Raw genomic sequence first — 12,966 nt, 5'->3', positions numbered from 1 at the left:
GGATATGTGCCCCGGCTGGCTAGTTGCCTGGCCGAGACCCAAGTGGCAGGCCGACAGGTGGCGTCGGCTAGGCTGTCCAAGGTGTTGACTTGCTTTGGATATCTTTGACCTTGCTCAATATGTTGACTCGGTCAGCGGGTGCAGAATATGCCCCATCAGTCATTTTACAAAGAATCTAAACAATTTGCTAATCTAAAACTGTCAATTACCAAACAACTCTAAAACAATTCTGCTAAATAAATCTGCTAGTCAAACCCGCTAAATCATTATGCTAGTCAAATCTGCTTTTTAAATCTGTTTCTGCTCATATTAATCCGATGTTTACCAAACAGGGCCTTAATCCAAAAACTGCCACCTACTATTAATTACACTAACGAATTTTATAAAACTCGATCTATATACAACATTACGACTTAAACTTAAGCAATATACCTAAACTACCCTTACCTTAACACCCCAACTAACACCCATTCTAAACTCCCAAATCACGTTGAAATATTCAACACCCAAATCAATTGTTCATCATTGCTCCCTCTTTCCCCTTACTATATCACTGGTCCTTCTAACGGTAGCATCCACACGACTTTTGGACTTCAATTTCAATTGCTCCCTCCTTCCTCACTCGACTCAAGCTTCAATTAGGTTTAGTTTGTCTGTTTAATGTATGATTTAGCTTACTAATTGGACTTCTTTAAGTTCCAAATGGAGCGAGAAAACGACTGACAAGACAGGTTAAGATAAAATGAAATGAATCATATGCAACAAAGTCTATGTTTGGCAAATGCTCCAATAAAATCACCAACACTCCCTGCTACCTTATTAAGCTCTTCGTCATTTCCAGTTGACTAAAATTTCCAATTAATCCCAAACCTCCTTAATCTCCATTATCAACCCAATTCACCACTTAATCCACCATGAAAACCTATATTACGACCCTCTACTTTCACTTCTCCATTATCAATCACCATTATAATTCCACCATAAACACCACCAACAATTCGTCCTCTCCACCATGAAGCCAACATATAACTCCTTCCGAAACCCAAGCCTGAAACAAGCAAAATTTATGCTGCTATTGTTCCAGTACTACATCTCAGCGATCTCACATCGAAGACTATTTTGGCTACGTCTTGTTTTGCGCCTTAAATCCACCACCATCAAACAACTCAAGAAGTTTATAAACTTTTGCAGATGGAGTAAGCAAATGTTCACTGAATTTGGGGAAGCTGTGAAGATGAATTGCAATTCGGGTTATGGGTTGATTTGGGGCTTTTCAGGTTTAATTGAAAGGAGTAAAAGTAGGAGGGTGTTTGTGGGGGTGTGTTAAGGTAAGGGTAGTTTAGGTATATTGCATAAGTTCAAGTCGTAATGTCGTATATAGGATCGGGTTTTATAAAATTCGTTAGCGTATTCATTAGTAGGTGACAATTTTTTGGATTAAGTGATATTTAAGGCGGTTATTTGTAAAAATGGACATAAAAGGAGGTTATTTGTAAAAACTTGTACATAAAAGGGGTTATTCACAAAAAAAAACTCTAAAGTTTTAACCTATCTAACAATTTGGTAAAAGTAACTTGATATTGCTCTAGGTTTTAACCCAGTCTTGTTTTTGATTTTCAATTTTTCATCACCTTTCTTTCCTTTGCTTTCTCCCTGGGTTTATATTATCCTTTAGCAAACGCAGGGTTTTACTTTTACCAGCCAACACAAGCATACAAGTCGTTTTCAAGTGTTTGTATGAAAGGGAGTTGTTAAAATGGCGCTTCTCCTTCCCAAACAACCTCGCTACTTGATTCTCAGACTTTTCATGGCTTCTTCTTCTTCTGCTCTTCGTTTCCTCTCTTCATCTCCTTCTTTACATTCATACCCTTCTTCTTCTTTTTCTCCTCCTTCTCTCTCTTCCTCCTTCGCTCTTATCCCCTTATCTCGCAGGTTTTTCTTTTTCCTTTTCCTTTCTTTTTGTTGCAATATTGTTGAAGACTAACTTAAATTGATGGGTTTATATGTTTAATGAAGTGATTTTATATTGTGGGTATTTTGTAGAATACTCGTATCCATTCAAAGTTTTAATCTTTACCCTTTTGTGTAATTTATGTTTGATTTTATTTATTTTGAATACAGGATTAAATTAGCGAGGTTTTATTTATTTATCTGTAACTTGTTGGTTTTAGGGTAAACTTTAGTACATTGAAGAGGGTTTCCAGTGAACCATTGATTCGAAATGTAGCGTTTCCAAGAGCATTTATGTCCTATAGCACCGCTGCCGAGCCTTCTCAGGGAAGCAAGGGTTATGGGTCTGAGCAAATTCAGGTGATACTTGAGCAGTTGATTTTTGCTGGCATGTAAATTGTAATGTTGTGCATTTATATCGTCTTCAAATTTGAAAAATATGTTTAAAAAAAACACGGTACTTACTGAAACACCTTGGATAACTACTAGACGTGCCGATGACTTGCGCTGGTCTAGTGGCTATTGTAGACTGTGTTTAAACTCTCACTTAGCTTGTGTGTCATTGTATCATGTCTTTTGAGATGTTTCATGTCGTAGTTTCTGCTTACATGTGGATTATTAACACAGGTGTTGGAGGGCTTAGATCCAGTTAGAAAAAGGCCAGGAATGTATATTGGAAGTACAGGGCCTCGAGGCTTGCATCATCTGGTATGTGGGTCTTTTTCTTACATTGAAGCTATTCTAATTGAGTCGCTAGGTTTTATGATTAAATTATATGAGTGGATAACCAAGTCAAGCTCAAAAAGACTCTAATATGGGATTTTTTAGGTTTATGAAATATTGGATAATGCTGTTGATGAGGCACAAGCAGGATTTGCTACAAAGGTAGATGTTGTGCTGCTAGCTGATAATTCTGTCAGCATTACTGATAATGGGCGTGGGGTAAGTAACACAAGCTATGCATTTTTTTCTGTTCAAATGTATTTCGTAAACTTGAATCATGATAAACTTTGTTTTTGGTTTTTAATCATTTTTGTCTTGCAGATTCCTACAGATGTTCATCCTGCAACAAATAAATCTTCTCTAGAGACCGTCTTAACGGTAAAACCTTTTATTAGACTTCTACTTTTTAATACTATCACACTCTTGCTTACAGATCATCAAGTTTAGTGCTGAAGGATGTGTCTTGTAGGACAAACAGTAATTGTTTATTGTGTTGTTGAATGATGCAGGTCTTACATGCAGGTGGCAAATTTGGTGGTTCTAGTAGTGGTTATAGTGTATCTGGAGGATTACATGGGGTCGGTCTATCAGTTGTTAATGCGTTATCTGAGGTAGGTACTAATCTAAGTTTTTGATTATTTTCTCCTAGTAACTTCTGCGCCTCTCCACCAGATATCTTTTATCCATAAAAGATAAAAGTATGAGCATTTTCTGACAATAGAAAGGAGGCAAATATTTACACTTTAACAACTGATCCATGGTTCAGATTCAATCGACTGATCCCCAAACCCAAGAGTCCAAAATAAAGCGGAGTTCATTTGTTTCGGCGAGTTTGAACCCTTTTTCTTAACTGAATCGAACAAACGTTACAACATATCTTCTATGTTTTTACCATTGTAATGTGGGAAATTGTAGTTTTAAACGCATAAAGTGGTGATATCTCCAGATATGATATCATTGCAGGCCTTGTTTCTTGCGAGGAGTTCACATACTTCAGATGCAAAAAGTAGCTCTATTTTGTAGTTTTCTTTTATTGATCTGTCTCTACTCTGATAGTATGCTCTACAGCTGGACACGTAGGCTATCCTTTTAAACATTGACCTAAGCGTCTCTTCTGTATCAATTGGCACTTAATTTACTGTTGAGTACTTGTGAATGAAGTCTCTTGTTATCCCCAGCATCATCTCTGTTGTTGCCAGCTATTAAAATCTTAGCACCGCTTATTCCTCCTCCAGTTCACAATTATGTTTCCTTTTCCCGTGTTTGGATGTTTGATATATCTTCAATTTTATTTTTGTGCGTCTACTTTTGATATGTAAATTTTAAAGATAAAATTTGTTCACTTGCACTGCCGCACCATTTTCAAGGTTACTTTTTGGATCGTCTTTTGTATAATTATGCCACTTCTGCTTGTGCACCATTTAATTTTTATTGGTTTCCCTTAAATTGTGTCCTTGAGAATGAATGGTGTTTGTGATTCTGAGGGAGTACTATCTTAGTTGTGAAACGCTCTTGTCATCAAGTGGTGCTAGTCCCTTATCATTTGACTGTGTTTGAAGATCGTCTTGTGTGTTACAGGCACTGGAAGTCACTGTTTGGCGAGATGGATTTGAGTACAAGCAGATTTATGCCCGTGGAAAGCCTTTATCCGAGCTGTCATGTCATGTGCTCGTTCCTGAATCCGAAGATCGCCATGGGACATGTATTAGGTTCTGGCCTGATAAAGAAGGCAAGTAACACTTTGTGTCTGGACTTTCTGCACTATGTGTTGCCTTTAGTCTGCATGGTGCCTTCGTTTCTCCAAAATTCTTCATCTTTTCATTGCTAATGTGTATTTCTGGCCTAACAATGGATTTGCAGTATTTACAACTGACATTGAGTTTGACTATAATACAATTGCTGGAAGGATCAGGGAACTCGCTTTTCTGAATCCTAAGGTGAGCCATTGATCATGTTCTGACATTGAATCTTATATTACTATGCTGATACAATATGATTTCATTATATTCTATGCTGCATGCAGCTTACTATTGCTCTTAGCAAAGAGGCTGATGACCCAGAGGAAAACTTGTACAATGAATATTACTATGCCGGTGGATTGGTTGAATATGTGAAGTGGCTAAACACTGACAAGGTGCAATTTTTTTTTTCACTATCATTCTATCAATTTAATTTTTTGAATTCTAGCTCTACCTCAGTTTATTGAATTTGACTTGCTGAATTTACATGGATGTTATCCAGAACCCTATACATGATGTCGTTGCATTCCAAAAGGATATGGACAGTATCACCATTGATGTAGCTTTGCAATGGTAGGGTTTCTCATCTGCTTCTATCTTAAATTAGTTTGCCAGGGTGTGTGCCTTAGGTGATATTGTATTCTACATAACTCTGGTTGATTTTTGAGTAATGTGCTATTATCTAATTTTGATATTTGGAGTAGTGATAAATGATCAAGTCTCTACTTTCAAAATGTTCAGAATAAAAGGAAAATAATGAAAAGATCTACAAAATTTTTGTACTTTATATGGTCGAGGAATTATATCTACTAATTTTGTTTTGACTGTTTTCAGGTGTTCTGATGCATATTCAGATACAATCTTGGGATATGCCAATAGCATACGCACAGTTGATGGTGGTACACACATTGATGGTTTCAAGGCTTCCTTGACTAGAACATTGAACAGTTTGGCAAAGAAATCAAAGGCTAACAAGGTGGACTTCCCTCCAATAAAAAAACCAATATTTAGCTTATTATTATGCTCATCAATGCTCATTGGTTGTTTTCATTATTTTTTTTGCTTTTGTAACTGTTGGTGGGAGGTGGGAAGCCGAGAATCAATTTTCAAAGCGTGGTGAAATTCTCCCTCCGCACAGCGATATTCGTTGCTGTTTTCTTTTAGATTCTTTTGGTCACCAAACGACTTGCTAAACTTGCTGTGTTTTAAGTTTCAATACAATATTGACATAATTTTCATTATGGTTATTGGGAAGCAGTCTCACAAGGGTAAGAGCACATATATCCCAACCCCTCATACCCTGCTATTCACAGGTGTCCTTGCGGATTTAGGGTAATGCTGTTGTTTGTTGTTGATGATGACCTCCCGTCATACCTTCCCATGTATCCAGTTGGGTTTTCTTTTCCTGTATTTGGTATTATTACGGCGGGGGAAACTTTATTTTGAAAATTAGATGTCTTTTATGAAGTCATTTAAAAGCGCAATTCTGGTTTCAGGATAAGGACTTGACTCTAAGTGGTGAGCACATCAGAGAGGGATTGACCTGTGTCGTTTCCGTTAAAGTACCAAATCCTGAGTTTGAAGGACAAACAAAGGTACTTTCACTTCTCCTTTTCTTTGAGCCAATTGCAGTTTGCATTTTCAAGATAGATTTTGATTTTGATAAGTGATCTTGTAATAATCAATGTTACAACAGACAAGATTAGGGAATCCAGAGGTGCGCAGGGTGGTTGATCAATGTGTACAGGAGTATATTACGGAATATTTAGAGTTGCATCCTGATGTACTAGATTCCATCCTTTCTAAGGCTTTGAATGCTCTGAAGGTAAAAATTTCATTTCAGAATCTGTTCTACTTAATGCAACAAAAAATCAATTTGTATTTTGCTGTGTGCATTACTTAATGACATGGCTTTCTTGTTTTCGATTAGGCTGCTCTGGCGGCAAAAAGGGCAAGGGAATTAGTGAGGCAAAAGAGTGTCCTCAGGTCGTCTTCTCTTCCTGGAAAACTTGCTGATTGCTCTGCTACTAATCCCGAGGAAGCTGGTATACCTTGTCACCTTTCCTCACATGATGTTAGGGTTTTCCAACTGCTATTTTGCCTATTCTGTACTCCCTCCTTTTTTTTGGTATTGTCCATAATCAATTTTTGGTCCACTAGAATTGCCCCGTTTCTAAGTATGGCCAATATTTGGATCTAAATGTCTCTTGTACCTTTACAAATTACAATAGAATCCCCCCTTCCCCCAAAAAAATTTCTTTCTTGACATTTTTTTATATAGTTTTTTCTGAAACTGTCCTAATAACTCTCTTGTGCTTGCAAAAAATCGGACTTCTCTTTTCCTGCCTCTCTCTCCTTCGTCTCCAACACTACTGCCCACCACCCAGCATCACATGTCCACCAACACCACATGATGACTCCCACCTCTCCAACAGCACCTTGCCATTGAGCCTTCACCTTCTCCACCTGCTGACCATTATCCCTTCTTGACACCTTTTTCTGCGAACACCCCTCAACTGAAACCCTCGCCAACCTTCCTTAAACCACCTACCACCATGTCCTTTGACCAGCGGATCTGCGACTTGTACATCTCTGGCTAACTCAACCCATCCATCTTCTCCATAGAGATTCAACAAACAAATATGCTGTTTTGAGGGGTGTGGTTTCGTGGGTTGTGGGTGGTGGTGTTTCCTGGATTAGTGTGGGAGGTGGTTCATAGGTTGTGGATGGTGGTAGGTCATAGGTCGTGACGTGTGTGTGTGTGTTTTTTTTTTGGGGGGGGGGGGGTGTCATGAGTGGAGGTTGTGGGTCAGGAAGTGATGGTTATGGGGTTGATGTGAGAGTAGGGTGGGTTGGTGTGGGAGAAGGTGGAAGTCAGGGGAGAGGAAACTGGAGGGAGCATTAGATATTTTTCTCTTTTCCCTAGAAAAAAGGAAGATGGAAGGCAATTAGCTCACTTAATTGTATGTGAATGCATATGTATTCCTTGACAAATTAGAAATCAGTCCCGTGCATTATTTCAAAAGAGTACTGCTAATAAGTTATAGTGTCCGATAAACATCAGTTTTAGACAAAGAATGATTATGTTTCTGCTCATTAGTCATTAGTTTGCATTGCTTCCATCTTCATCACTTCGGGCCTTTATGTTATCCCTTGTGCATTTTTCCCTTGTAACATTATGCTCTCTCATATATTTCGGAGTGTGCACAATGTGTGGGTGGGTCTCGATAGTTGTATGATACTCTAAAATATTGTGACAATTAAAAAGAAATTTGTAGTAAGGTATGTTGGACCCTAGGTCCCTAGTTCTGGGTTACTCCGACTCTTCGACACGGTGTCATGTCTGACACGTGTCGGAGTATCGGATACGGCTTTTTTGTGCGAAGTTTTCTATTTTGTGGTCTAAAGTGTCCAAGTGTTGTGTCGTGTCGGACACGAGCTTAGTGAAGTGTTAGTGAAGTGTTGAGTAACATAGCCCTAGTTAACAAGGTATATTCTAATAACAGTAGAAGTCTAGGGTTGAGCAAAACCGTATCACATATACGGTTTTTAAATTCATAAATCTGCCAACACAGAACCGACCCGGGTTTAACCGTATCCCCGTTTTTCGTATGTCCCGTTTTTTTTGTATACCCAGATCTGGATTTCGGCGGTTCGATGTTTTATTTCTTGCATTCGCGATAAATGGATGACATACAGTTTTTAAATAACTGACTATTATGTGTGCTTTTAAGATTTAGCTAGATGTCCTTTAATTGAGAGTTTTAAGTTTTAACATGATACCTTTGCACGTGCTTGAATTTTGCTGTCAGAGATATTTATTGTCGAGGGGGATTCAGCTGGTGGAAGTGCAAAACAAGGCCGAGATAGACGCTTTCAGGTTTTCTTTACTTTGCATTACTGATTCAGTTGTGTACTTTCTTGTAAATTGGGTAATCATTGGTTTTACAACCTGCATAAGTTCTTTGAAGAAATGTACAACTTCTTGAAATATAAATACTCAAGTAATGCTTTCCTGTTGAACATGTTATTGCAGGCAATCCTTCCCTTGAGGGGTAAAATTCTTAATGTTGAGAGGAGGGACGATGCAGCAATGTATAAGAATGAAGAAATCCAAAATTTGATTCTTGCTTTGGGACTTGGAGTAAAGGTATAACTCATGTTTTTATCTAATTGAACCTTTATAATATGATCGCCAATATAGGCTTACTAGTCTCAGTTTTTGACAGGGTGAGGAGTTTAAGAAGGGTGATTTACGCTACCATAAGATTATTATCTTGACGGATGCTGATGTTGATGGTGCTCATATTAGAACTCTGTTGCTGACATTTTTCTACAGATATCAGGTATGATAAGTTGTCCATCATTTCATCTGAGAGTTGTGTATAGACCTAAACCTAGCGAAACTGGCCGACCTGAGTGACCTAACGAAAGCCTGAAAAGAACAAAACAAAATAAATGACCTAATCCGAAAGAACTCAACAATGACCCAATCCAAAAGAACTAAAAATGACTCAAATATGACCCAATTAATCTGAACCGTAACTAATAATCCAGAATAGACTGATAGTAATAGCTCATCCAATATTAACCGAACACATGATGCCGGCCCGAACTCAACCCGAATGACGCATTTGCAAGTTATAGTTGTGTATGCTAGTACAATAACTACCCTAGTTGCAAAACAATTTGTGTCGACCCGATAAATCATAGTCTAAAACTATATCAAAATGAGAAAACCATCAAAATAAAGAGAGAAGGAAAGACACGTTACAAACGTATGAGAGATTTTTTAAACAAAAATAAAGTGTATAAGAAAGAAGAACGGCTTAAAAATATGGAAGGTTGTGTATGATCGTATCAAGCTTTAATTTACTGGTTGGTTGCAGAGAGCTTTGTTTGATGAGGGCTGCATATATGTTGGTGTTCCTCCACTGTACAAGGTGCACTTTCTTGTTCCTTCAGACATTGCTCCACTTTTCAAGCCTTTTTCCTTTTTTTTACTAGATCTATTGGCGATTTCATTTTACTCGCCTTTATCATATAGGTTGAACGGGGAAAACATGCTTATTATTGTTATAATGAAGCGGAACTGAAAAAGATCGAAAGTACATTCCCTTCAAATGCTTCATACAACATTCAAAGATTCAAAGGTAAGTTAGGAAACAGTCTTACATGTTATAATTTCGTATAATTTCAAGTAGCTATGTAATCATTACTATTCCATCTCATTTACTCCCACCGTTCCGGTCATTTGTTTACCTTTGGTTTTGGCACAAAGACCAAGGAAAGAGGAGGGGATCATTTGTGGCCCTGTGGGTATCATTATTGAGTAACAAGTGGACAATAGGTTATGTGGATGATCAAATTACCGTTCAAAAATATTCTTAATATAGAAAGGTAAACAAATGAATGAGACACCCATAAATAGAATAGGTAAACAAATGAATGGAACAGAGGGAATATATTGTTTGCATTTGACGTTGAAGATCAAATGATGTCAACTAATCATATTTTCCGCTCCGCGTATACATACAAAAGTAGTTAATAAACCAAACTGGATGAAATTAATGTTTGTATCTTTACATTTATCTGGGGAAATTGATGCTTAAATTAAATACATCCGACCCCCCCTTACCTCGCAATTTGCGGGAGCCATTGAGGCACTGGGGTAATGTTGTTGTTGTATTGGTTGTTGGGTATTTTTTCAGGTAATTCCCATATGCCTGTAACAGTCTGTTTGGATAATCTGATAATGTATTAATAAACAGCTTTACATTTGGAAATAAAACATCTACTATTCACTGCTAAGGATGTGTTTGGATAGCAAAAGTGGAAGGAAAGGGAGGGGAGGGGAGGGGGAGGAGGAATGGAGGAAGGGAGTTTTCCTTCCAAATCTCTCCTTTGTTGGAGGGATTTTGATTAGGCTTGGAGGAGGGAAAATGTCCTCTCCAAATCCCTCCTACCCCATTTGTTAAACAAGGGATTTCACATCCCCCAAAACCCCTCATCCAAACAAGCCCTAAATGAAAATAATAACTTAAGTTGGCAATAGTTCTTCGATAGGGTCCAGAATCCTGCTCCTTTTGACCTGATACTATCAGGACAGACAGACAGACTCATGTCATCAACATTGCGCCATCTAAATCTTAAAATGGATCCAACACAGGTTCGGTCCAGATCTAGCCCATGGGAATATGGTATTCTCCTTCATGCACTTTAACACGTTTATATTCAAGCTCGTTTTATGCTCCCTTTCACAAATACTTTCTAAAATACGGAAATTGTATGATTTAAGGCGTTTAATATAAACATTTAGAACCAAACATTATGATGCAAGTGGGTTAAGTGGTGTAATTGTGTGGATGAGATGAAGACAAGTGAATATTGGAAGGTATTATGGAAACAATAAAATAGAGAAAAATGGAAGGTATTTTAGAGACAAAGGGAGTAGAACTTATAGAATGCCTCAATGCCCACCATTATGTATAGGATATTAACTTTTTTTTTAAAGGAAAAATTGACAAGAATGATCCCACCTTTTATGTTTCTTCTTATAATAGTCCCACCTTTTATTAATCTCATAATAATCCCACCTTTATACCCTATCTTCTCCAAATAAGCTATATGACTTGTTACCTGTTTAACCGGTAGCTTTTCTGTTTTTTTTTTTGTTAAAGTTATACTTGTATCTTTTACCCTACCCTCATAACATTTACGGTCACTGCCATTGTATTTTCTAGATTTTAACTCTTCCCTTGCTTCTCCCGCCCTATTCTTTTAAATCCACCACCCCTAGCGTAATTGCTCAGCACTCGAATAATTATCGTAATTGGATATTGGCGGAATCACCATTATTGGATATACAAGATTTCCGTGGAAATTAAAATCTTTAGGATTTGTTGATTAGTTTTGTGGAAACCATTTGTAGGTCGCTTGTGTACTCTCGATTATGAGATGATTAATTTAATTTATGTAGTTATTTAAAAAAATATTATCTATTAATCAAGCACGGGGATTTATATGCTAAAGTTGAGAAGTATTTAGTACAAGAATGAAGATTTCAGTGTTGATTCTTTGGGCAATATTTTGGGTGATTTGAGCAATGTTCTTGAAAAAATAAAGAAGAATGATATGACGGGTTTTGGGAATTAATTGAGAGAGTGAGGGGAGACATTGACAGGAAAAGCAGGGAGAGAGGGTATGAGAATGGTGAAGTTTCAGGGTACTGAGTCGTTCGGCAGAACAACCGAGTTGAGCCAAACGAGTAAATATCAATTGTCAAAGGCTCAAAGCTAAACGATTTTGAATGCCGGCATCGATTGGAAACGGGCATGGTGAAATTTTGATTATGGAGGTGTTAAAAGGATGAGTAGTGGCAGTGGAGATTGATGGAATTGGAAGAGGGAGATGGAGATGGAATTGGATGGAATTGGAAGAGGGAGATTGACTTGATATTGTAGGTCATATTTTCACAAGGATTATTTTGAGAAGACAAGGTGTAAGTAAAGGTGAGATTATTTTGAGATTAATGATAGGTGGGATTATTCTAAGAAGAAAGTTTAAAGGTGGGATTATTATTATCAATTATTTCGTTTTTTAAATCATTTTGCATCCTTTTTTACAGGATTGGGTGAAATGATGCCACTCCAACTATGGGAGACCACTCTAAACCCCGAGTCTCGAATGCTCAAACGAATGACGGTAGAAGATGCAGCTCAAGCAAACGTCGTCTTGTCCTCCCTCATGGGGTCTCGAGTAAGACAGCATAATGTGAACTCTATTGTTCTTTCTGCTTAAAAGTGACAGGTAAAACAACTTGTTCTTGAATGATTTCAGGTGGATGTTAGGAAGGAGCTCATAAAGAATGCAGCTAATATTATCAACCTTGAGCAGTTAGACATATAGGTGAAGAAACCAGGGTCGCGAAAGATGCAACTTGGATCGGATCATCAACACTTCTCACGATCCTCTCAGTCTAGGTTTTGGCGTCCTTTGATTTTGTCAAATTGAAAGATAACATTAATCCATTAACCGGTTGTAGATATGTTATCTTGCTTAGAAGATGTAGAAGAGAGACTAAATGATTACCCAGAGCACCTTGATCAAATTTATGGGGTATACTAGAATTCATGTGGAATAACAGTAATGTTCTCGATGTAGTTTTCATGATTAGCCATTTGAAAACATTCTCTTGATGTTGTTCGCGCACGGATAAGGTTATGTCATTTGACCCTCTTCGCCTTGCCGTTTAAGGGGGCCTTTAAGACATTGAACAAATTTGTATTGTTGATCTTTTCGGTTCAATTTTTGCAAATGCCTTGCATAACTAACGCTATTTGCCATTCTTGACTTAATTTAGACCATCAAATATAAAGAAGATACCCCCCTTTTTCTCCTCTTCCTTCCCACCTCATAGGACTTGTTTGGTTGACATAAGGGAACTAAACTTCCCGGGAACTTGAAGTTCACATGAATTTCCAATTCATATGAATTCCCAAAATGTGTTTGGTTTGCATGTGGGAAGTTAATTCATGTGGGAAGTTCCAATGAC

The 12,966-nt window shown here is 37.7% G+C and overlaps 1 protein-coding gene across 1 annotated transcript; it reads left to right on the top strand.

The window, feature by feature from the left end:
• The first annotated feature begins 1,581 nt into the window (after positions 1–1,581).
• LOC141600434 (DNA gyrase subunit B, chloroplastic/mitochondrial-like) lies at positions 1,582–12,745 on the top strand. The gene is made up of 21 exons (XM_074420672.1): positions 1,582–1,932; positions 2,172–2,310; positions 2,578–2,658; positions 2,779–2,892; positions 2,995–3,051; positions 3,183–3,284; positions 4,252–4,402; positions 4,534–4,610; positions 4,697–4,807; positions 4,915–4,985; positions 5,247–5,388; positions 5,909–6,007; positions 6,109–6,237; positions 6,343–6,457; positions 8,225–8,292; positions 8,449–8,562; positions 8,642–8,758; positions 9,302–9,355; positions 9,460–9,565; positions 12,040–12,170; positions 12,252–12,745. Exons 1-21 carry the CDS (start codon positions 1,757–1,759, stop codon positions 12,318–12,320), a joined length of 2,223 nt encoding a protein of 740 aa, XP_074276773.1. The 5' UTR covers positions 1,582–1,756; the 3' UTR covers positions 12,321–12,745.
• Positions 12,746–12,966: the final 221 nt, after the last annotated feature.

Source organism: Silene latifolia, chromosome 9 (genome assembly GCF_048544455.1).
Source record: "Silene latifolia isolate original U9 population chromosome 9, ASM4854445v1, whole genome shotgun sequence".
Classification (NCBI taxonomy): Eukaryota; Viridiplantae; Streptophyta; class Magnoliopsida; order Caryophyllales; family Caryophyllaceae; genus Silene; species Silene latifolia.
The sequence above is the reverse complement of the archived record's forward strand: the minus strand, read 5'-3'. Positions and strand labels throughout refer to the sequence as shown.

Bases quoted from the DNA above. Each gene is read 5' to 3' on its own strand.
- LOC141600434 (XM_074420672.1), top strand. From the start codon at position 1,757: ATGGCGCTTCTCCTTCCCAAACAACCTCGCTACTTGATTCTCAGACTT. The intron at 9,566-12,039 runs GTAAGTTAGGAA...CCTTTTTTACAG, and splicing joins CAACATTCAAAGATTCAAAG to GATTGGGTGAAATGATGCCA. The intron at 12,171-12,251 runs GTAAGACAGCAT...GAATGATTTCAG, and splicing joins CCTCCCTCATGGGGTCTCGA to GTGGATGTTAGGAAGGAGCT.